Source organism: Cryptomeria japonica, chromosome 10 (genome assembly GCF_030272615.1).
Source record: "Cryptomeria japonica chromosome 10, Sugi_1.0, whole genome shotgun sequence".
In the NCBI taxonomy this organism is placed as follows: Eukaryota; Viridiplantae; Streptophyta; class Pinopsida; order Cupressales; family Cupressaceae; genus Cryptomeria; species Cryptomeria japonica.
In genome coordinates this window covers 116,631,582-116,658,165 of record NC_081414.1, presented here as the reverse complement: position 1 = coordinate 116,658,165, position 26,584 = coordinate 116,631,582, and the positions used below count along the sequence as shown (strand labels likewise).

At 34.4% G+C, this 26,584-nt stretch overlaps 1 protein-coding gene across 5 annotated transcripts in view; it reads left to right on the top strand.

The window, feature by feature from the left end:
- The window catches only part of LOC131072607 (protein SUPPRESSOR OF GENE SILENCING 3 homolog), a 60,837-nt gene extending 39,022 nt beyond the window's left edge, over positions 1-21,815 (top strand). For all 5 annotated transcript variants that reach the window (XM_058008818.2, XM_058008819.2, XM_058008820.2 and 2 more), the window contains 4 exons: positions 7,884-8,178; positions 8,451-8,695; positions 8,885-9,087; positions 21,317-21,815. In XM_058008818.2, the coding sequence (XP_057864801.2) occupies positions 7,884-8,178; positions 8,451-8,695; positions 8,885-9,087; positions 21,317-21,554 (981 nt within the window). In that variant the 3' untranslated portion in view covers positions 21,555-21,815. The remainder of the gene's footprint in view (positions 1-7,883; positions 8,179-8,450; positions 8,696-8,884; positions 9,088-21,316) is intronic.
- The last annotated feature ends 4,769 nt before the right edge of the window (positions 21,816-26,584 follow it).

Sequence of the window (26,584 nt, the reverse complement as noted above, 5' to 3'; positions counted from 1 at the left end):
AGAGGATCATCGTTTAGATCAGATCTATTATAAAGTTATGGGAATTGGCAGCCTCCTAGTAGGAGACATTACAGTGGTATCAAAACAATGATCCTGCCATCCTACAGGGTAAAGAATCTAAAGACGAATCAATGAATCATCTTGATTCCTAATTAAGGAAGAAGAATCTAACAATATGTGTATTCACATGTATGCTCCATGTTTGCAGATATCCATGTGTATGCTTCACGTTTTCAAGTGTATGCTTCGTGTTTGATTCATATTTGATGTGTTTGTTTGCTCCATGAGTGTCTATGATTACTATAGACATTATTTAGGAACATTGTATTTGAGGTCATAGATGTGTGTCATGCTTCTAATCATAAGTTCTTAACATTAAGTGATATCTATGATATTGTGTAAACCATTTAAGAAGTGATGCGAGACAAGGATGAGAGAAAACTTGTCTTAAAATTACATAATTATGAAATGTATATGTAATTCATATTATCATTTGTATGAAGAATACCCTATGATGCATATGTTGAACACACTGCCATGGTAGTAATATAAGGAAGTACAAAGAGGGAGAACGGTGATGAGGTCCTCCTCTAGGTAGCCCACCTCATGGTAGTTGACCAATGGTACCATAAGGCCAAGGGGGTGTAAGACAGAGTCCACCACTCTTGGACTTAGAGGGGAAGGACACCCTATTGTATCTTTCCAAACTCTATCATAATTGATTATTAACAAGGGTACAAGGATGGAAGTGATGAAGGGGAACAGTGATAGGATACCTCATTAGGTAGCCCACCTCATGGTAGTTTGACCGATGGTCCCATGAGGCCAAGAGGGCTCTGGCTTTCACTCTGCTCTTGGGCCTAGGGTAGAGGGTCTCTTGGACACCATATCATTCTTCTTACTCCCACTTTCTTATGATTGAGCTCCTATAGGGAGTTAATTTATTCTTAATTATCTTTATTTAGAGATTTATATTATTAATTCCAATTGGTTCCTAACCTATTGCAAGATCTCCATCAGGTACATATCTTGGTCCATTTGTAGTTTACATAAAATGGTGATTTAGGGCAAGAAATAGGGTTTTTACAAAAATGTAGCACCATGTTTATTCTATGAGTGTTTTGAAAGCCATTTCATATTGGGAATCATTTTGAACATTCCCTGATCATTGCTCGAGGACAAGTAATCTTGAGTTGGGGGGACTATAATGTCGCCACTTTGGAATAGAATTTAATAATAAATAATAATATTAATATTAAAATAGAAAAGAATAAAAATAAAATTTAAATTAAAATATAAAATAATATAATTAAAATTTAATTAAGTTAATGAATGGTCAAAAGACTTGGAAGGAAAAGTTGGGACTCCCTCAACATGGGATATAGAAGGGAGAAGAGGACCTCATTTTGAGAAGGGGATAATTTGGGAATTAGAAGTGCAAATCTGATTGTGAAAGGTTGTGTCACTTTCAAAGGGCAGAAGTAATGAAGAGTTGCACTTTTTCAAAGGGTGCTAATGGTGAAAAGGTGTGTCTCTTGCCAAAGGGCATCCATAATGAAGAGGTGTGACCTCTCCCTCAAATTGAGAGATATAAAGGAAAGGAGTCAAAAGCATCGAGAGAGAGGATCATCGATTAGATCAGATCAGAACTATTATAAAGTTACAGGAATTGGCAGCCTCCTAGTAGGGGACATTACATTCATGGAGATGTACATGTCCCCAATATCTAGTTCCCTAAGAAATACAGCCCTAGGGATTGATTACCAAGGAAATGTGTCTTCTAGGGACAAGGTTCTCCCTTTGGCCTCGAGTGGATGTCCTTAATATGAAAAATACACGCTTCCGGAAATTAACTAAGTGATAGCCTAAAAATGTTAAAAGTTGTGTTCCATGGCATTTCGGGGTCGGGGATGACTGAAGATGCATTTTTTGGGATGACAATTTGAGGGCCATTTTTTAGGGACAGTAATATATAATTTTTTCAATATAAATATAAATATGATTTTTTTGGAACGAGAGATAGATATGTCAATAATGAATAACGACAATATCAATGTGTAAATTAATCATGACAACAGTATAAACTTCAATAAAGTAGTGTGACAACAATATAATAGTATTACAAACAACAATAAGATTAATCGTGAGACTCATGACAGGAGTATTAAAGCATGTTCAAGTTTTAAACTTAAAGTTAAACTGTTAAAGTAACTCAAGTTCTCAAACTTTAAAATACAACAATCTATGAGACTATGCCTCATTTGGGTTATCAATATCAAAAGAACTATTTGAGACGCTATCACTCTTAGCTTGAAGTGGAACATCCATTGGAAGCCCAATCATTCTTGGTTGCACCTCCTTGTCATCAATTTGCTTAACATCTTCAGGATCAACGTTCCAACATGTTATTGTAGTTTGTTGATATTCAATAATCTGTTGATCTTGAAGTCTTAAGGCACTATGAATTGCAACTAGTTTTTCTATTCATTTCAAAGTAAGCCTATTCCTCATAATCAAGTGGATGAAGCCATAGGTGGACCAATTCCTCTTTGCAGCAAAGGGCGTAGCAATTTGTGAGAATAAACGAATAGCAAGTTGTTTCAACTCCGGTGTGTCCTTCCATGAATTTTCCACCATCCAATGGGTTTTTTTTGGTGCAATAGTGGCCCTATTTATCCTAGCCTTTGGTTCTGAATGTAGGACCGTAAAGATTGAAAAAATGAAGTCATTGCTCTTTGTAATGTCCCCTACTAGGTTTAGGCCTGTTTTAACCATAATTAACCTATTCCATACTACTTATGACTCAAACTAAATTGATTAGGAGACAATTCTATCTTGATATGAATCAAATCAGTGATATTCCATTAATTTATTAATAAGTAACTTGCTCATCTATCATACATCCATAATTCTTAATGCAAGTGTCAAACTTTGTTACTACTTCAGTTTTAAGGAAGAAGAGGATGTGAATGTTACCCAAGCGCTTAGATACCAAATACAATAGGTTACTACTTCAGTTTTAAGGAAGAAGAGGATGTGAATGTTACCCAAGCGCTTAGATACCAAATACAATAGGTTCCCTCAAAGTTTACAGATCCAAGCCCTTACCCTATCTTGGGACATTGTCCCTCAAGGTTCTCAGGACGCTGTTCCCCACCCTTCTTGGGAATCACCCTATTGTCTGGATTTAGACTGCCCCTCTTGGAAACATCTCATTCCCATCTTAAATACTGACAGTAATAACATGATTTAGACTATAAGTATGATAACTTCTCGTGTATTATGAATATATATATAATTAAGTATGACTGTCATACATATTGCCAGGCAGCATACATATTTAGCACATCCTCATGCATACCACCAAGAGCAAGGATATTACTGCCTGTAACTTATAAACAGTTCTGATCTGATTTGATCTGATCTAATCGATGGTGATCTCCTGGATCCTTTTGATTCCTTTCCTTTATATCTCTCAATGTGAGGGAGAGGTCACACCTTTTCATCATGTATGCCTTTTGGCAAGAGATACACCCTTTGAAAGAGTGCAACTCTTCATTATTTCTGCCATTTGAAAGGGACACAACCTTTCATAATCAGATCTGCACTTCTTATTTAAATCAGATCTGCACTTCTGATTTTCAAATTGTCCCCCTCTCAAATGAGGTTCTCTTCTCCCTTTAGAAGACCCAACCTTCTCTATGTTTTTCAAAATGACAAACTGGTAATCAACATCCTTAATGTTTTCTTGAACAATCAATAACTCTCAAAAAGTATGAACCGTCAAGGCATGTAACAATAATATTAATGGGTGGATGATGTCGAATATTAATCCACCCATCCATAACAATGGAATAGCTAGACCTAATCCATGTTTGTTTCATCTCCTCCATCAAAATGTTCATCTTTGAATATTGTTTGTCGAGGAGGGAGGTACGCAATCTATGTTCTCTAGGGGGAGGATAAGAGGGTCCAACTCCTGTTTCATTTGTCAACATAGCTTTAAAATAAGGTGACCATGCCAACTGAAATAGAATAGCATGAGCATAAAGAAATCTGGCCACTAAATCATCGACTTTCTCACGTTTTTTGAAATTCATTTGTCCTACCACTGTATATTTTTCAGCTGCAGCAGAAGTGGCCTTCCTCTTCACTCTATCACAACTCTCTCCAACTGATACATTGGAATAGTCATATTGATCAATAGATGACCATTTCTTATTTAGTATTAATGATTTTTTGCTCGCTCACTCCAACCAACTTTGCCATTTCAACCTGCCATTCAAATGCTATATTTTAACAAACTCTAACCCTATGCCCACTCTCGCCCAATAGATGGTTTCTAACTCTAGAATATCTCCCACAGTAATCATTTTTGCAAATATGGCATAGTCAATGCCTGCTACCTCCTCTATTTTTATCCTTATTGATGGTTAAATTAGTGGCAAATTGAAGCAAGGGTTTTTTGGGGTTGAAAGGGCCTTTTGCAAATTTTTGAAGAGAGGGTGAAGAGTGTTGGTGTTGGAAATAAGCCACACCCAGACCGATGATGGATTGGTCCAAGAGGGGCCAGTAGCTCAGTGGTAGAGTACTCCAGCAGCGTATGGAAGGTCCTAGGTTCGAGTTCTAGCTGGTCCATGTCTCAACATGGTATCAGAGCCAAGTCCAGGCTAGGAGCCCCAAGCACACGAGAGGTGTGGCTTAAGGGGGGGTGTTGGTGTTGGAAATAAGCCACACCTGGACCGATGATGGACTGGTCCAAGAGGGGCCAGTAGCTCAGTGGTAGAGCACTCCAGCAGCATGTGGAAGGTCCTAGGTTCGAGTCCTAGCTGGTCCATGTATCAACAAAGAGCATGCAAAACAGTCTTGTGGAGTTCCAGTAGAACTTGTGTTTGGAGTTTCAGAATGAGAAGAAATGTTTATTCTGTTACTTCATTTTCTTCATTGCTCTCATTCACATTGTCATCACTGGAACTGCTGCAAGTGCTCATTTTGTGGTATAACAAACTGAAACCAAATTTTTTTTAAAGTTTGAAATTTAGACTAGTCACAATTTACACACCCTCTCTAACAAGCTACAAAAACTAAAAAGAAAGCAAACAAACATACCTTGACACTGTTGTATGCTCTTTGAAATTTCCTCACAGTTGAGCTTTAACTTAGGCAGCCAAGCTTCAAGTTTTCAATTGTTATTGAGGCTTAAAGTTCAGGGCTTTAATTTGCAACTATGTCACAAGGGGAGGTGTCTGCACTCCTCAAATCCTGTTCCCTACAACAGGTGAAAGTTAAAAATTGAACAGTGAAATGTGAACAGCAATATGAATAGAGGTTGCCGATAGCACTGCAGCTCTTGTTTTTATCTGTTTTGAATTGAAAGTGAGATTTTAGGGTCCACACCCCTTTACAATGCCAAAAAATAATAATAAAAAACTCTTCTTTTTTTCACTAAGATCAATATATTTTTCATTTTTCTGCGGGGGATGCCTGGCCGTCCTCAGGATGTTGGGGGGCGTATAAGATATCTGTGGCTGTCCTGGGGATGGCTAGGAGTCCCCTTTGCACTCCTTGACATCTCTGACTTTTGGGATGTTTCTTGCAAATGCAACATCAAGGGGGATGTGTCCCCATGGAACACAGGTTAAAGACTAAAAGCAAGACAAACATTTTAGACAACTAAAAGCTTAGAAATATTTTTAAAAGAGGGTTTGTTTTTTATTTTATTTTATATTTCTTTAAGTACCACATTATCCTGGTTGCTCCCTTTTTTGCATATCTGCATTTTCTAGCTGTAGGCTATCTCCCCAAATGTTGGCTCTGTGCAACGTAGAATCTAATTGAATAATTTCTTTTTGAGAATTATTGCAGTATAAGATATTCCATAAGAATTTTATAGCTCTGTAAAAAATATGGTCTTGATTCTTGTACAAAAATAATGTTTAGTGCTAAAATTAAAAATACTTATTATCTGAAAGCTGGACCCTTCTAAAAGAGAGACAAGAAAGCTGCATACCCATTGATTATGACAAATGAAGTTAACTGGTTGGAGGATATTATAAAAAAAATTCATAGTCAATAGCCTTTTGCTAGAGCTTGCTTCTAGTGGGAAGTGACACAAGAAAATTGTACCTTAATACATTAAGAGTATTAAAGGGACTCCATAAATCTCAGTACAACATTCAAATTTGAGAACGAAATGAAAATGTGTGTTTGTAACCATAGACTGCTTGACTTCTTGCTTATAGGAATATTTAGGCATCAACCTCACAAAATTATTCTAAAGTAAAAGAAATAATCTCATATGCACAGTTTTATTTAGTTTTTGGAGGGGGGAGTCTGATATATGTGTAAACATGCCACTTTAATGTCTTGAAGGCAGTGGAGAAAATATTCCTCATTAATGGTGGTTAGATATTTGCTTATTGAGTTTGATTCTCTCAGTGCTGGATAAATTCTGTATATTTCCTGAATATTTAACAGAAGAAGCCTGATTTGGTAGATAAGAGCCCCAAACTCACCTGGACAAGTATGAAGGATAAACATGCCTCACTTGTGCTCTTTTAGTTCAGAAATCTTTGACAGAATGTTTCTTTATATTGTATTTTGAAAATGTCGACCTTTGCATACCATTGTAGCAGTTTCTAATATTCCTATGTTCCACGGGGATGCATCTCTGGCTCTCAAACCCTTGTCCCCATTCCCAATGGTGTTTCAGGTATGGCCAGGATGGCAGGGGACGTCACCTATCCGTCCCTCAAAAACTTCAAATCTTTGAAATATGAGGAGATGTCCCTCAACCATTCCAGGGATGGCCAGACTTCCCTGACAGAAGAGCAATATTTTATAATGTTTAAGAAAGAACATTTAAAAGACTGTTAAATATATTGTGACAGCATTATAACAGCAGCAATAAATAAATCATGACAGCGGTAGAACAGCAATTAAATTAATCATGGCATCATTGACAGCAAAAAAGTATCATGATTCAGATTCATAGCTAGTGATATAAGACTGTTAACACTAACACCAATTATTTGGATTTCTGATTCAATTGATTAAACAAAGCTCAAAACTTTAAAATTCCTGATATGGTATTAGAGTCAGTTATTATTGTCAGTTTCACAAGAGATTAAAGGTGCATTGGCCATTGACAGTTGTAATAGTCAGCAGCAATAAATAAATTATTGCATCCCCTGCAATCCTGCTGTCACCATCCTGGAAATGCCGTAGAACATAGTAATAGTCCTTGCCATATAGAAAGAATGTGGCTAGCATAGAGCAATGCATATTCTTAGTGTCAAGGTTTTGTTCTCTGTCATTCAGGTCTTTGTGTTAATCTCCTAGTTGTCCCAGTTTTGTTCTAACCGTTTTTCAAGTCAGGAGAACTTCTGGTTAGTGGAGAGAAGCTAAGACCCGAGGCCTTAAGTAACATGGTTTGTGGACATAATTTAACTCTCTAATATGCACACATAAATATTCAATATGTCTGATTTTATGCATATCTTTATTCAGGTGGAAATCTTTGAAATTTCCCTTGACATGTTTGTATGTTTATCTTTTAGCTATTTTCTTTTGCAAATGCTCTAGATTTGATATTGTTTAGATTTAACTTCCATAAAAATGTAATGGCAGTTTAACCATGCTTAAAACAGCCATGGAACTCACATATTTTGTTTCATGTTTATCTTTTAGTTATTTTCTTTTGCAAATGCTCTAGATGTGTTATTGTTTAGTTACTACTTTCATAAAAATGCATTGGCAGTTTAATTATGGTTTAAAACAACCATGGAACTCATGTATTTTGTGCCTATAATTTTTAAATCTAGTTTCCTGCATCTTTTATGCTCTATTGTTCAAACTTTATGATGCTTGTTCTCTGCTTCCAGTGGGTTGGGATGGGTAATAAAGAACTACTGGATTATTTTAAAGGATACAAAGCCATGAAGGCAAGGCATGCATATGGCCCTAAGGGGCATCGTGGAATGAGTGTACTTATATTTGAGGAAACGGCAATGGGATACTTGGAGGCTGAACGCTTACACAGGCACTTTTTAAAGGAAGGGAGAGGGAAAGATGATTGGGAGCGCCGTAAGATATTGTTTCATCCTGGTGGACAACGTGTACTTTATGGTTACTATGCAACAAATGAGGAGATGGAGATTTTTAACAGACACTCTAAAGGTTTGTATTGGTAATCCCTTTATAGTCTCGGACTAGCCTACGACAAATGCTTAAGTATGATAGTATATAAGCATGCTTCAGATTTCTGGTTATTTCTTGGTGTCTGATCTGAAAATTATTATTTGGGATATATAACATAAATTGCTAGTTATATTTTATAATTTTAAGGGATATAATTTCTCTAATGTACGATGGAAGCTTGAGTGACAGTGTTTCTGATATCTTATGTCTTATGTGGAAGAATTTTACCAATGTATAATCTTATCTTGTAGGGAAAGCAAGGTTGAGGTCTGAGATGAAGTCGTATCATAAAATGGTTGTCGAAAAAATGAAACAAATGGATGAAGACAATCAGAAGCTGATTTACTTTAGGAGTAAAGTTTCTAAGGAACAAGAACACAGTAAAACTTTGGAAGAAACAGTCACTCTGGTCTCATCAAAGTTGCGAATGAGAGAATCTGAAATTAAAATTGTTAGAAAGAGAGCTGTTGAGCAGCATGAAGAAAACAAAAAAGAGGTATTTTCACCCTACAATTGAGACTGGAACATGTACTTAAAATGTTGCATCTCAAAGATAGTTGTTGTTAGCACTTTTATGTATATATCTCGTGCATGGTATATATATCCTTTTTTGACCGTTGAGTATGCCGGTTAAATGGAACTGCATGAATTTTTTGTTTAATAGTAAGTGAATTTTGTTGTGCAGATGGATTACCTTGAGCAGAGTTATAGAGAACAAATAGATCAGTTGAATGTAGATATTGCTCAAAGAGAATGTGAACTAGAAAAGATGCAGGAACAGTTCAAGGCTTCCCACCTACATCGCTGTCATCAGCTTGAAGTTGATTGTGCAAAGCTTCCAAAGGATAATAAAGTTGATGATGACAAACAGCTGGAAGAACAAATCAAGTAATATTTTCTATTTCCTTGCCTCTAATTTTGGATTGTTGATATTCTTACAAGTTGATGCTTGAATTGACCATATATAAATCAATTTTCCTTCTCTCAATAGTTTGTTTGTGTGATCTTATATACTCTAGGTAACCGATTTTAGTCTAGTTCTTTCCTTATTTTGTTTTGGGTTGTGGATTATTTGGGTGTTTAGTTGAGGAGAATGCATAATATTAAATATTCTGTTGGTATATTGTGGTGGGATTCTGATATTTTGTTGAAATAGATTGGAATAGTTTGATATTCATTTTATGATCAAAGTTATTTATGGATGTATTTATCTCTTTGTGGATCATTTTCAGGGAAGTTAGATACTTTTTCTGCAATTTTAAGAGTCTGTTGCTGTCTATGGGGGCTCCTTCCCTCTAATAATGCATCATATGATACAATATCAAGGAGGGACTCTAAACATACTGCCAGTATGACACATCATATTAGAAATTTCTATTTGTCCAAATAATAAGGTCAACAAACCTACTTTTTAATATCAGCCCACTAGCTTAGAAAAAGGTTTTTTTAAGATCTCTTTTGCTGTTAATATCCTCTTTGGTGAAGTTAGATTCTTTTTCTGTCATTGTTAAAGCATAGAAACGGAACTCGCCCAGACTCGCCCGGACTCGGCGAGTCCGAGTACAAGTCATGCTTGGCGAGTCCGATCGCCAGACTCGCCAAGTTGGCGAGTTTGGCTCAAACTCGCCAAACTTGGCGAGTCTCGAGCCCCAAACTCGGCTACTGCCTAGCTTAAGTAAAATGACAAAAAAAACATTTTAAAAAGTTTTTTTTAAATGAATGGTCTCGTCTTTGTTCACTACAACCTTCGCTTGAGAATGAGAAAAATTAGGGTTACAACATGTCAGCCAATAGAAAAATAACACCCGAGTCCTCTATTAAATAATAAGTTTTTTTGGCCTCACGCAAGGGAGCGCACAAGGGGTGCTGCCCCCAAACCCCTGTCAAAAAATATGGGGGGAAACTGCGTCGATAGAAGTAGGGAAAATTTAACCTCCACTTCTAACACTGATTGGATCGACCAAGTAGATATAGAGGTTGAGACTGTAGCCATGGCAGAGGAGGAGCAGAGAGCACGAGCACAGATTGGAGATTCAAAGGCAGATAGTGACACGAATGTTCCTGATGTTGGTGAGCATGGCATGGTGTCACGGGGAGCGGCCATGGCTGTCCAATCATCTAGGAACTACCTTAGATGCCTTAGCAGGGGGCCGGAGGGTGCTGTCGTGTAGGCTCCTCTGAGCCATAGGCTTGTAGTTGTATTTACCTTTGGTATTTGTATGAAACATTTGATGATGATCATATGATGACATATATTTTTTATTCCATGAGTTTTGTAATATTGTATACATTTGACAATATTTATATATCTATGTTTGTTATTTTCTTCAGCTACAATTTGTGTTTATGCTTATGTGATTGATGTATACTTGTGTATGTAATCAAATGAGCCGATTTTGATGATGTTATTATGTCCTTAAGGTGTATTCAATAAAGGGTGTCTGAAACAAGTTTTAAATCTTTAAAAATCTCTAAATTTCTTGAATTTTTCACTTTCCCGAGTCCAGCCGAGTCTGGAGCAGAGTCTGACACCGAGTCCCGAGTCCGAGTCCCGTTTCTTTGGTTAAGAGTCCTTTGCTGTCTGTGGGGGGTCCGTTCTGCTAAAACAGATCTTATAGTACATTATATGGTACAATATCAAGGATGAATCTAAATATAGTGTTAGTATGGCACATCCTATTAGAAAGCTCAATTTATCCAAATTATAAGTCAACAAACCTACTTTTAAGCTTTTACCATCGGCCCACTACTTAGAATGGTCTCTTTAAGAACTTCTCTTTTGCTGTTCAGATGATTCTGTGGCATTGAAATACTACAAGAAACTTAATCTATTGCTGACTATATGTTACATATGTTCATGCTCATAAACAAAAAGTCAATATCAAATAGCAGATCTGGTCATTTATCATTCAGTGAGTCTTATCCAAGTCTTCTTCATCTGCGAGAATAGGACCTTGTTCACACTTGAATTCAGCCTTTAGTCCAGTTACCAATCAATTTTTGCAATTGGATTTCAATTCTGAAATTCACTATGAAAATGTGATTTTTTAATTGGAAATTGTAGTCATTATGCTGAACCATAAATTATGAAATCAATTTTCCAGCAGGGATATGCAGATATGCACAATTTTGTCAGGTCCTAGTGTTTCTGGAATCAAGTGTCATATTCCTCATATAACTGTACCTGTCTCTCCCATTCCATCAAATCCTGTAATCCCATTTTTTGTATGAGATTAACCAACTTGTTTTAGCCTCATCCATTGTATTCCAGATAATATTTTTTATTGATTTCCTAAACTCCCTCAACAGCTAGTCTGTAGAATGAGGAACCGGGGACAATTTTTCTCTTTTCTCTTTCTAGCTGAAATGGGCCTTTCTATTTTGCATATGCAATCCATAGCAGATCCTCTGAGGTATCAGGATTTCAAAGACAACACCATCCATTTTAATCTGCTTTTTCCATACTCAATTTATTTCTATTTAGTCTCGGCCTGAGAACTTGACAGTTTTCTGGCATAAACATGCAGAGGGTACCAGAGAAATGATTCAATTTTGATCTCCTAGATTGTTTACGATGTTTGGCTGCTAATTTTCTGAAAAGTGCATCTCATATTACACCAAAAAGTATGAGACTAGAGCTAATCATCAAAGTGAAGATGGAAAGCCTTGTCCCATGAGATCTATTGAGGCCAACATCCTACCGAAAGCTCAGTTTCTGGTTCACTCACCTGTATCTCTGGATTTGGCTACGATTCGTTTTGGATTTGAGTTAATTTTTGGTTTGTTGTGGGTTCAGGCAGGGTCTGCATTTGCAGGGTGGATTTGTCCATGGACATACCCGTGTGAATCTGGGTTGCAATCACAGAACCCAGAATATAGTCGCAGATAATCCACAAGTTTTTTCATAGTAAAGATAGTAACTGCATCATCCATTTCCTGGTCTTTTTAAACATTGATATATTCCAAATGATAAATATATCAGCTGTCTTAGCACTGATGACTAATAGGCATTTGGCCCCGTTTTTGTGAAACTTGTAAGAACTCTTATTGGTCTCTATCTAAGCAAAGCTGCAGTCTTAGTAGCTGCATCTTATTCTTGGGTGTAAAAAGTACAGGGATGGCAGGCATGAAAATACTTTTGGCTGCATTTGGTTGCAAATTTCATTTATCAGTCACTGTGAATTAGGATGAACCTTCATTTTTTCTAATTCTGGAACGCATTGAATTTCATTACAAGTTTACAAGTCCTATACCTCATGAATTAGGCAACAATCTACATAACCTGCAGACCCTTTGTTGCTTCCAAAAAATTATTGCTGCATTTTAATACTCCTCAGTACTTTAGTTTGTGTCCTTTAATGTCTAATGTATCTGAACTTTTGCATTTTTATATTGTGAGCTTTCTTTCTGCCCCTGCTGATGGATGAAGACTTCGTATTCTGCATGGGATGTACTATTATGGTTGTTCTTTTAATTATATGCATGTTATGTGGTTATCTGAACTTAGTTTTTGTTTTAACTCTTAGGCAAAAATATGCATATATTTGTGATTTTTTTATATGTTTTTGGTATAGAGTTACCCAAAACTTATCCAACTCCCCTGCACCCTGGCCACCCCAATTTTATTTTGGGGTACCAGTGTACCTGAACCTAAGCTCCAACTTGTGACTTAGAGTGAAAGGCTTTATTTGTGTAGTTAGATCCTTTAGTATTGAGCTCTAATTTAGCTTCGTGAAAAGTTACCTTACATCTTTTCTTCCAAGGGGAACCTCATAGCAAACAACCTTACTATATGCCATAAGTCCGTGCAATAGCTTTTGATCATCTATTTGTTCCCTAAAATAGAATCTTGCAAGAAGAAAGATTTGGCCCAAGCATGGTACTTGTTCTTGTCTCACATCAAATACATAAAGTTAGATATGCGGACCGTACAAAGTCTTATTTTGACAAATGAACATTGGAGAAGCATTGACCACTTTAAACTTAAACCTTAATGTATAAAATAACTCTCGATTTCCAAAAAAATTGACATCTATTCTCTCCAGTAAGATCTTGAACATTGGATTTGGAACTTATTTTCGCAAAGCTCAAAGTGTTTCGTGTACACCACTCAAATAATTTGCACGATCAAGTCATTTCTATGTTTGTTATTGTTGCTTCCTATTTCAAAGATCCTCTGAGCAGAAAAATATTTCTCATTCCTTTTCCACTGCAGAAAGACAAAAGACTAAGTGCCTTGCATGGAACAGAAAATCAAAATAGGCTTTGATGCTAATTCCCATGCGTAACACGTTATAATACTGTGGCGGCCTTGCATGGGCGATAAAATTGAAGTGTGCAGTGAAGATAAATCCCATTCATAAGGCGATCCCTCTTTAATTTTAATGAAGATGGGTTGTACCAGGCAATCAAGATTCTCTTGGGGGTGTTGAACTTTACATGGGACCCTAATTTCTTGGGTGCATTGGCATCGAATTAGTTAGTGTTGAATTATAACTTACTGTGGGGCTTGTCTATTCAGACCATTTAATATCTTCCAAGAATAGGATCTTGGATTCTAATATTTGATCTTCTCGAGTGTGCAAATGTCATTTCAGTCAAGGAACCCCTTTCCCCCCTTTTTTTGTTCTAAAAAAAAGCATCTCAACACTTCTGGTATTTTGTAGCTCATCGAAGGTGAAAAACAAGAAGAATAAATGTGCATTTTTGTTAGGAATTTTCTAACAAACATTAAATATTGTGTTCTTTATGTGATTATTAATTATTGTTAATAAATATTGTGGAAGGGCATGCATATGCAACTAGCTCTTTTATATATCTCTCACAATTGACAGTCATATGTAGACTGAAACAATATAGTAGAGCTTACTCAAACAAAACCCAATAAACATACCATCACGTGCAACTCTTCTCAACTTTCCCCGCAAGCATACCCTCTCTGTTACCAAATGATGCGGTGGGGATCACGCATCCAGCGAAGGGCAGCCAGTCCCAGCAGCCCCACACATCCAGAAAATTCAAAATTCACGACAGTAGCAAGTAAATTATGAAATAACGGCTATTTGGAATTATATGGGGATCGCGCATCCAGCGAAGGGCAGCCAGTCCCAGCAGCCCCACACACCCAGAAAATTCAAAATTCAAAATTCACAATAGTACCAAGTAAAATATGAAATAACGGCTATGTGGAATTATATGATAGTTTAACAGCAAATTCAGGTTTTAGTACTCAAAGCCCAGTTCACTGACCTGTGGCCTGTCACAATCATTTCAAATACTCAAAAGAAACTTTCCCTTGTCACTGCCTTCTGTTACAGGCTTATCAGAGAAGCTGAAATAATGCTCCACTATCAACTTCGTACAACCCTGAATTCTGGTCCCTGAACTTGTTGCCAAAAAGTTCTGTCCAAGCATATTTCAGCTTGTAAAAATGAATACCATTACCCGAGAAATAACTGTCCAAATTAAACATAGGAGGAATCAATTGCTGTTAGTACTGCCGCAATTAGTAATCGCCCGCTAGCAAAGGCAGTGCAAGGAAAACATCTGGCCGCATGTAACTTCCACATCCAATTTAATAAGAGGCGTCAGCGCCCAAAGGTAAACCTTAGACAGACCCTACCAATAGTAACCGTCCAAACCAAAGGAGCGCCTGAATGGCAGAAATAAGGAGCTCAGAAATAGAATTTGCTGTCAATAATTTACCGTGACATCTTCCACGGAAGGTGAATTGTCAGCATGGACATAATGCCAAGAAATGGCCATAGGTGGGTCCCAGCAGGTGTAGGGAGTTAAACACTCAGGTTTATGATTTTGAGGCCCGTAGCCACGGTGGAGCACTACCAATACGATGCAGCGAATGGAATCTTGCATGAGGAGAATGACGCTTTTCAAACAGCCAGAACCAGAACTCCATTGCTAGTACTAACTAATCTCCGTTTTTATTTAGCTTTAATAGTTATAAATTGTTACTAATATTAACATTTTTAAGCGTTTATAAATCCTTAGTAATATTAACATTTTTCATTTTTAATAATTTATGATGGATCAAATTTAATATTTTAAAAGATTTAATAATTAATTTTTTAATTTTCATTAAAAAATTTAAGTTTTTGTTAGACTTTAATATGAGTTATTGATAAAGTTTATTTTTTTAAAAGATTTTATAGTAAATTTTATAATCAATTCAAAATTATTAATATTTAATTTTAATAATTGTTTATGTTTTTGTTAGATTTTAATATGAGTTATTGACATTTAATTATTTGTAAAAGACTCCATAATAAATTTTATTTTATTTTTCTCCAGATATAGTATTAAGTATTTTTTACCTTATTGGGTCTATAGAAACAATAGATGAATTGGATAAGGCATTTTTGTGTTTCCCAAACTAAATTCATTTTTATTTACTCTCTATATCTCTATGCTATTAAAATGTCTTTAAGTTCAAAAAACTATAGAATTTTTGTTTTCCTTTCTTTTTTAAGTCTTTCTATGTTTTTGAAAATCCATTTTTTTTTCTAATTAATTCTTTGATTTTTTGAAAAGAAAATATTATACTTTTTGAATTGTCAAGTTTCTCCCCCAAAAAATGTTTGCTACTATGATATGTACCATTATCACTATTCATTGCATGCTTTATGTATCATTAATGGATATAAACCTCGATAAGCTATACATTTAAAATTTTGACTTCAAAAATAAGCATATAGATGAAGTGATACAGCATTTTACACTGATTAGTTACTTATAAAATTCCAACTTATATTACTCTTAAGATAATATATGATTTAGCATTGGTAAAGTGAGTTACTTAAAGTGACAAGAATATTTAAATTTACTAATTGGTTTATTATGTCTTGAAATTGGAAATATATATATATATAATTGTTTATGTTTTTGTTATATTTTAATATGAGTTATTGACATTTAATTATTTATAAAGATTGTATAATAAGTTTTTTTTCTCAATATAGTATTAAGTATTTTTTACCTATATTATTGGGTCTATAGAAACAATAGATGAATTGGATAAGGCCATGTTTTGTGTTTCGCGAACTAAACTCATTTTTATTTACTCTCTATATCTCTATGCTATTAAAATGCCTTTAAGTATATATATATATGCACTTAATCTAATCCACTCATATTTATGTGGACCCTTGCTTCTTTATCAAGTAACATTTACTTTGTATCAAGATTTAGTTTCATAGTTTTTTAATTCAAACTCATTGATCCATATTTCATGGGTAGTGATTCACATGAACCCATCTCTCATGAGAATGAATGGTCCACTTGGTACTCTTTGCATCTAGGTAATGGTCATAGGTGAAGCATTGGGACTTCTTGGGAGGTCACCATCCTTGTACTACAACTCAATGAAGTCGTAGATTTACTTCATGAAGACTAAGGTTGAGATCTTTAGAATGTTTCAAGATTTTAAGGCTTTTGTGGAAAATAACACAAGAAAGAAGATTAAGGTATTAAGGTGTAATGGTGGAAATGTGACTTTATGAAGGAAAACTATATTCCCTTGAGAGACAATTGCACAACATACATTCAAGTATCTCCAACTAGATAAATTGGTGAAGATATCTAATTACTGATAAATAAAATGGAGATTTTGACTACAAAATGGGAAAGTGTAGATGATAGTCTTCAATCCGAATCTGAAGCGTCTTGGCTAAGGATACTAGTGTAGTGCATAGACGTGTGTGTGGTAGTCTCGTACAACCAAAAATAGAAAACTCAAAAAATGACAAAAACCTAACTCTGTACTTTGACCAATCTGTATATAACCCAAAAGGTAGAAACGTAACAACAAATACTAGATAACATATATAAATGAAAATAAAACAAATATGCACATGCAAACCTTTGTATGTTCAAGTGCTTCCAATAAACTTGCACACACAGAAGAGGAAAATTGTTTGGGGCTATTCAGAAATTTGCCTAAGTAAAGTCCCTGTTTTTGTGTTTCCAAGTCCACAATAATCAAATAGATAGATAGATAGATCAAAAGACAAATAGCAAAATAAATGATTTGACAGAAAAGGAATGTGATGAATCCCAAGATGCTCAAAGAGACAAAACAACTAGAAAGATAATACCAACAAAAGACTTGTGAAAGCTAGGAGAGTTGCAAAGACTATTGTGAGAGCTTGAGACCCCAGTGGCAAGATGTAAGAAGTTGTGCAAGCTAGAGAGAGAGAGAGAGAGAGAGAGAGAGAGAGAGAGAGAGAGAGAGAGAGAGAGAGAGAGAGAGAGAGAGAGAGAGAGCATGGAATGAAAGAATAGATTTAAAATGAGAGAGAGAGAGAGAGCATGGAATGAAAGAATAGATTTAAAATGAGAGAATAGGAGGGAAAGAAGAGCTGTTGAACCGTTTTGGAAGATTTCTAGCCGTTTCCACTAACTTGGGTAGCTAACAAGTGGCAAAACACTCAAAACTAACATTTGAACGTTAAAATATCATGGGATGCTAGTGTGGCGCATGGACATTCGTGCTACATGCTATTTTTCAAACAAATCACGCTAAATAGTAAAAAATGACGGGTGACAATAGAAACATGTGGTTAACTCAAAATTGTCACTAAAAGATAGTTGTTGAAAAGGTGCTCTTGAGCATCCATCCTAAGAGGGAAAAGGCTGATGCAAGGGCTTAAATGAGCCTACTCAAATGCTAGGGGAAGGCACACTAAATTGGCTACAAAAGTATAGGTGAATTTGCAAAGGGGTATGCAATTTTCGACTCTATATAAGGTTTGACAATGGAGGGGAGTATATCTCCAAGGAGTTTGACACTTTTTGTGGGGAAGTAGGAATCGAGAAGTTGACAGTGCTCTACAATCCTCAACAAACTAGGTTTGCATAGAAGAAGACACATGTCCATTATAGAGACAACCAAATATTGAACCATAATCTAGACCAACACATACATCTTTGGGCATAAGCATGTCTTATAACTAGCTATATTCTTAACAGGTATTCTCATGGAGTGTTGAAGGACAAAACACCAAATGAGGCATTCATAGGTGAGAGGCTTCAATTATCACACCTTCGTATTTTCGTTTACCCTATTTACATTCATATCCCTAATGAGAAAAAGACCAAGTTGGAACATTCAGTTTGAAGGGTATCTTTTGTGTGTTAGGTGAAGCCTCAAAATCTTACAAAACCTACATTCCATCTCAGTAGAGAAGGTAATTGTGAGTAGAGATGTCAAGTTTGACGAGGATGGATGGTCTTCCAAGTCTTAGGAACCTCTAGCATTGACCAAGGAGGTAGAAGAGATTGCTGCCTACAAAGCTGATCTGCAGAAATAAGAGAAGTCAGAAAAATCAAATTCTGATCAGCAAGCTTCCAAAGGTGCACGATGTGCCTCTTTTTATCCATCTTAGCTAGAAAACCTATGTGATTCACTAAGATGCTATAGGAGCTTATGAATTCAATTTGAGTAAGTCACCCTCCCATGAAATTTCCAAATAATGTGAGACTAATGTCTTCCATGATTAATATAGAGCCTTCTAGTTTTAAGGTTGATAAGTTAGGAGGTTTGGTAGGATGCCTTGAGGTGTACAACTCAATGAGAATGATTGGTGGGGGATAACATGCAACTAGAAGGAAGTCAGTGATTGTCTCTAAGTGGTTATACATTTTCAAGTATGCTAGATGGTAGCATAGAAAAATTCAAAGCTCGGTTGGCTAGAGGTTTTTTCTAAAAATAGGGAGTCGACTGGGACGAGCCTTTTGCTCCATTTGTCATATTGAAGGCCTTTTATGATTTGAAACGAGTACCTCATGCATAGTCCTCCAAGATCAATAAATATTTTTTAGGTTTGGTTTTCACTAAGATAGGGGAAAGGACCCAGTAGTTGTGCACCCTAACTTCGCACTTCTCAAAATCCTATTTGGAAATTTCAAATCACTCCGATTTTTTTACAGCAGCTTACTTGGCAAGTCCCCTGCTTATAACTAAGTTTTCAGGGCCACATCATCAAATATGATGCCACGTCAGCATGCTTTTTGCCAAGGTGTCCAAAACAGCCCCCAAAAAAAGTGAGACCAATAGGCGTGCAAAAGAGACCCCAATAGTTGTGCAGCTGATATGGCATCACCTGATTGGTTACTTTTTACAATATTAGTACATTTCTTAACAACTATTAGTACATTTCCTAACAACTGTTGGTACATTTCCTAACAAAAATTGATATTTTTTGTTTCAAACAATAGGTTTTATTTGTTCAATTTTTGGAACAAAAGGTATCAACAACCCTCACAACAATTGGTACATGCTCAACTACTGGGTCCTTTCCCCTAGTTGTAGATGGTTCAACATCGTATATAATGGTTGATGACATGGATATCATCGATAACTAGATGATCCATGTTTAGTGTTTCAATGACTTTACGTGTGGTTGCTATGCCACATCTTTGGATGCAAATTGTGGTAATATTATCTTTGTTTTCTTGGCATGTCTTGTTTATGATCCTTGTGCTAGTGCCAAAGTCCAAACTCATATATATTGCTTCTGCAGATTAAAAAGTGGTAGGAACTTATCTATGTAAATTAAAGTGGTTTAGCGTCTTGTAGAGTGACACATGGCTTGAATAATATTTGTAGGTAGATGATTTGGGTTCGGGCTTCTAGTGTCTTTGCATGTGGTTGCTATGACCCATCTTTGGGCGCAAACAGGGGTAATATTAACTAGCTTTCTTGGTGTGTCTTACCACTGATGCTTGGGTTTGTGCCGAAGTTGAGCAGCTTTTGACACTGGTTTTAGCTTCTTGGGTGCACCTTGGCTTGAAATTGGAGACATACATACATCCACATTTGCCAAAAATAGATGACAGAAAAACAATTTTATGATACGTGTCACAAAATTGACAAACTAATAATGATAAATTTAAGTCCTAAGACCACCTAATTAACATTATGATAATGTGAGTATTAATTTCACACTAAGATATCATATGGTTTAAATGCCTTGACAACACAATGTTGTTAGAACTCGGATTCACTTCTTGAAATATAATGAAACGTGTGCTTTCTGATATTATACTTGAAACGATGCTTCTGGTCCAAATTTGAGCAGGAAATATTTGTTTCAGTTTATGGTCACTTGAAAATAAAGAATAATTTGGTGTAAACAATTGAAATTGATATGATTATTGCAAAACAATAAATTTGCCATCCAATACAAGCTGTGTCTGTGGTTGGACAAGGGCATGATTGCTGTACTTTTGTTAGATAAAAGACGTGAGATTATTGGCATTGCCCCTGAACCACCCATACTGGAAATAGCATTCCATGCAGTAATTACGGTTTTGAATTTCCCACTGGTCAACATTTTGAATGCTATATCTGGTTTCAACTGTTGTTTGTTCTCATTTTTTCCAATTGTTACCTTTATGAGTGTTAGCTAGCCTGCTTTTTCTTATTTTATTCGCAGCCCTGGTTATTGAGTAGATTGTTCCCGCTTGCTTCAAACAAGTTTTACGTTTGCAATGTAAATGTTATTTAATTGATTCTCTGTAGCATTCCTCTGTGTTGCCTGCATAATCATTTTGGCAGTTTCTTTACTCAGTGATGATGCTATAGTCAGCTTGAAATCCTTCAGCATCGGATCAGTATTGATTATTTCTTTTCTTACCCCAATATTGGCAAAGGCCTTGCTTATTTGTACAGTTCATTAACACTTCTGTACTGAAATTAATATAAAAGCATTGAATTTCTCTGTAATAGATTGTATCCATAAAAAGAGCTGAGGCAAGGCATTTCAAGTTCTCTATTCTTCCGTTAATATTTTTTTCAAGTAGAATGGTTTTTTTCTTAGAAGGCTGGGTCAAGCATCTAGTAATTGATGGAAAAGCCATACTTGGCTTCGAATACTTAGACATTTCTTTGTTAAAAGTAAAGTGAACTTATTGAATTTCTATTTGAAAGATAAATCTATGAAGGACTGAAAGTTTAGACACATTCCACACAGATTTAGAGTGAACATCAGTAATAGCCATCAATGTACTAAGATAAGCTTATAATTTGCATGGAAGTATGGAGTTTTTATGTTCTTTACTCAAAATTTAAGTTTTCTATGTTGGGTTTGTCTTGTTACAGGATCAATGAGGAGATTGCAAGACATACAACAATTGTCGAAACCAGTGTAAGAGATTCTGAAGAATATGAACGTGAGCGGCAAGAACTCATAAAAGTCCATGACCAAAAACGGAGGGAAATTAAACTGAGGCTTCTGAAAGAGGAAGTAGCATTTGAGAAGGAATTAGAACAAGAGAGGATCAAACTTATGGAGAAGTATGCAAAGAAAAGAGAAGAAGCAAATTACATTTCTGGCTAATCAATGAATGCTTGTAGATGGTCTCAGAGGAGGATTATCTGAACTTAATGGTTTATGCTGGAATGCTATTGAGTGGTTTTATTTGCCTCAAACTACTTCTGGAGAAGTAATCTTTTTATAGTTAGGCATTTTCTTTCTACCTTAATTCTCAGGGTGAACAAGCTGAAGAAAATTTTAAAATAAAAATGAGTGAAGAGAAATAGATTTTGATGTTCATAATTCGGAAAAAGATTTATACAATGGAACTTGCCTTTTTGGAAACTTCCAGTTCATTGTCTTTGCATATTTTGTTGTCTCGAAATGTTTGTGAGATAAATCTTCCAATTCCGTATCCCAGATGAAATTTTTGCTTGGTTTCAATTTCTACACGTTTGTTGAAAGGTGAGGTAGTCTGCCATTTTCATTTATGACTCATAAAAGATGCATTTCAGATTTCATCTTCGTAAACTCAATATCATTGTACCACATTAAGTGCTTCTATGAACAAACACAACAAAGGAAATATCATTGTGTCCATGAAGATGTAATTGGACATCTTTCTTTATGTTTCCTTTGTTGTGTTTGTTCTAGATATTTGTCACTATTAAGTGCTTCTGCGAGCTTCAATATTCATTTTGCTTGGCTTTTATAAAACACACTGAAGCTCAATACGTCGGTGGCCATGTTAAACATGTTTATTGAGATCGTGTTGTAAATTTACTCTAATGCAATCCAAATTTCAATTTGGAAGTTCATTATAGAACGATAATGAATATAGGTATTTAGGAAACAGTTTTATGAGATGAAAAAAATTAATAGGATTAATTGGAATCTTATCTTTGAAAATAGAGGTTCTGAGAAAAAAATTAATAGAAAAAATTGAAATCTAATCTTTGAAAATATCTAGTGGATGAAAAAATTGAAATCTAATCTGTGAAAATATCTAGTGGATGCCTTAGGGTGGGCTGGAAGATTTTCCTTCCAGTTTAGTTCTTTTATCAAAGAAGAGATTTGCAATTTTTTTAGCATGAGTTGTTGAAAACAATTTATGAGATTAACAATGCTTGAAAAAAAATACCAAATTTTTAACCTTGCATATTACTATAAAATCCACGAAACTGCTTGATTGTCAAAAGCTTCTATAAAAATTACTGATAAATTTTAGGTAGATTCCTTCTATGGAACAACTATTAGGATTAGTATTTTAAGATGGCTATTGAAAAAAGGATATATATATATATATATATATATATATATATATATATATATATATATATATATATATATATATATATATATATATATATATATATATATATATTACAAATACATAAATAGAAATTAATTTGAAATTTAAGATAAACAATTAATGTAATCAATTAAATCTTAAATCAATATTGAGTTGAGATTGATGGGTAATAAAATAAATAAGTTGGAAAGTATTTAGTTATTTGTTGGATTGGAATAGTTGATGCGGAAGATGTAGCTAAAATGCTTGACAAATTGAGAATTAGGAGATGTTAAAATTTCTCACAATTTTTATTTTTTTTTGTCTATTTTGTTAGCCATGATTTGGTCTTGGAATAGTGTGCGCTTGTATATGTTGTGATTTTGTCTTTTGTTGTAAGAGGTTGCCAAAAATTTGCACTTGTAAAAATATTTGCTTTCAAAGTTTGGATGGTGTCAAAAAATATTTTGCAATCTATTATAAGACGGTTGTAGTATGAAAACTTTTTTAATTTTGAACAAGACTTTTATGTTGGTTTCACAAGATTGTATGACATAAAGACATGTAAATACAATATGATTGTGTGATATTGAACAATGTTGATGCAATTCTTGAATGTTGCAACTTGCTAATGTTGTCAATATGATTCTTAAAAGAGTTGTCAATGATTCGATATAATTTGATGTCTATCAAATATCTGAAAACTTGCTTTTGAATATTGTTAGTGTGGATAAGGTTACTTCCTATCTAAATATTTGTGGGAACCTATTCACATAACTTAAGTTTACTTAGTCTTAAGTGGCATTCTAGAAGTTAGTTATGATGGGGTCATGTTTACCTCATTTACTTCTAGTTATCTAGGCATTTAATTTTGCATCATGCATTTAATATATGTTCATCTTCGTTGTCTCATGTTATAAGATTAAGACGTCATATTCTTGTCTATCTTATGATCTCACCTTGCCTATATAAAGTAGGTACTTCTAGCATTGCAAATATGTCATATCTAATGCTTCAATCATGTAATCATCATATCATATTGTATTCTTGATTTGGTGGAATAGCATCTTCTTTGTTGTTTCTCTCTTGTTATGTGGAAGTTATTTGGTGTGATTGGTGTCGTATGTAAAAATTCATCATTAAATTCAACTAGAAATAGAGGAAAATCACGAATCCCTATCCTAATCAAAGAATTCAAAACAAACTCAATAAAAATAACACAATCAAACAATAGGATTGTCAAATAATCAATTAAATCTCTCTATTCCCATGATTGCATGTAGCTTCCATTGTTCTTCTCTTCTTTGTGGTATGATGGCCCTCAGATATTGTATTGGCAACCTGCAAACGACACAAAGATTCAAAGTTCATGATTCATCGTGATTGTTGAAAATGGAGATTGAATGTCCAATTTATAGATAATTGGGTGAGATTGATTGAAAGGTGAAACAGATTGATCAAGAGGTGGAACTCAGATGAGCTCACATGTTGATTGATAGTTGAACTTAATTAATTAATTGATTGAATTAATTAATTTAGCATGTGATTGTACTTTGACTTTGATTTTCAATTTAATCTTTGCATGAGATTTCATTCAAATATTGAATTTATTTTAAATTCAATTTGTTATTTGAATATATTTATAACTTGACTTTGATTTTCAATTTGATTTTTGAAATCATGCACATGTATTTGAAATTAGAAGAAATTAGAAGAATTTGAATTTGGAATTACAAGAAATATGGATTTGGGGAATGTATTTGAAATTAGAAGAAATTAGAAGAATTTGAATTTGGAATTACAAGAAATATGGATTTGGGGAATTGGAATTGAAGAATTAATTAGCTAATTAAATAATAATTTAAAGAAACTATTTAATTATTTAGAAATGGACTTTAATTAAATAATAAAGATTATTCAAATTAAGAATTAAAATCACAATTAATTAATACTTAAAAAAGGGTTAATGATTACTTGATTAGAAATAGAAATAGAAAATGAATTTATTTAAATAATAAAGATTATTTAAATTGAGGATTAAAAATCACAATTAATTAAATATTAACATTAGAAAATGGTTTACATGATTAAATGATGATAGAATTGAAATAGAATAATTAGTAAGATGATGAAAAAATGTGAGGTTAGAATAATAAGATTAATTACTTTAATTAAAGAATTAAAGAATTATTTAATCAATTAGACGAATAATTAGTACATGATTAATGACACGTTTTTAGGTGTCTACACTTGGATATTTACTTCAACGAATATGATGTAAATTAATGGATGAGTGTCCAACTTAACATAAAGATGAACTCAAAATAAATAAAAGTGCCTAAATTTGTAAGATAGAATCACAAACATGATTCTCAAGAAGAAATAAATTGTTAGAGCAAGAATGACATTATTTCACATCTAGTCATACTTTTATGAATATTTTTGTGGTTCACTATGGTTGTGGTGTGTGTGCTTGGTAGGAGCTTTGGAGTGTAAGACCTAATGGCTTGTGTTCAATTGGGGTTGAGACATTTATCCCAAAAATCAAATGTTCATAATGCATGTCTTTTTGCTAGTGGACTGCAAATGTATGGATTCAACCTTGAGACTATGTGGAATGAGAATATCTCAGGGAAAAGATCTAATAGTTAAGAATATTCCAATAGTTGTTATAGCATTCATTGATTTAATGCTCAATGTTCTTAATAATATTGGACCAATAATTATTGACTTTAAGTTGTTAATGTTGATGATAAGTAACCATAAATGAATGAAGTGTATTCCTTATATCTAAAAAGCAACAAATCATGTGATGGTAGATTAGTGTACTATTAAAAAATGACTTAGTGCATAACTATTGGTTTAACTTTTGGGGGAGACCTTTTTGGACACCTCGACAAAAAACATGCTAACGGGGCATCATATGTGATGATGTGATCATGAAACCAATAAATTGCTATTAAAAAATTGAGTGATTTGAAATTTCCAGAAAGGATTTTGAGAGGCACGAAGTTAGGGTCTTCAACTAAAAGGTCCTTCCCCTAAGCAATTTGAAAATATTCTCAAAGAGTAAAAGTTGCAATATGTACTTTTGGCTATTGCCTTATGTCCAAGGAGATGTTTTTGGCTTTAATATTTGGGTAAACACTATATCTAAGATATTTGGTAGGAAATGTTTCAATTTTTAAACCATGTTGTAAAGAAATATAATCACAGTTTTTTATATAAATAATGTGTTTTAGATAAAAGAACTGGGATTGAATGTGTCTTTAAGTTACCTTTTAAATATAAACAAAATAATAATAATAAAAAGTATATTGTAAAGTTGGATGAGGAGATTGAAATGGTTGTAATAGATGATTGGTATTTAAAATTAAAAAGTGGACTTAAGACAAGTAGAGTAAGATAATCATGTTATATAAACATTGAAATGCTTATGAACCAAGGTCAATCTTGCAATTACAACCTTGAATCCCCACATCTACAATTTCAATATAAATGGTGTAGATTTAATCTTTTGTTGCAACTCTTAGTCTATCATCATCACATCTTACGTACCTATATACAAATGTCTCTTGTGTTTGTAACTTATAATGAAAAACTTGCTAGCGTTAATATTATTATGTTGGAATCTAAGAACACTGAGAGAGGGGGGGGGGGGGGGGGTGGTGAATCAGTGTTATGTCGATAAATTCAATTTTAACCTTATTATAACATGCATTCACCAACCGGTAAACCGGTACATATAATTGAAAGAAGTAAAGCAACCAATAAGCCAATCACACAAATGAATACCATAACACAGAGAATTATATGTGGAAAA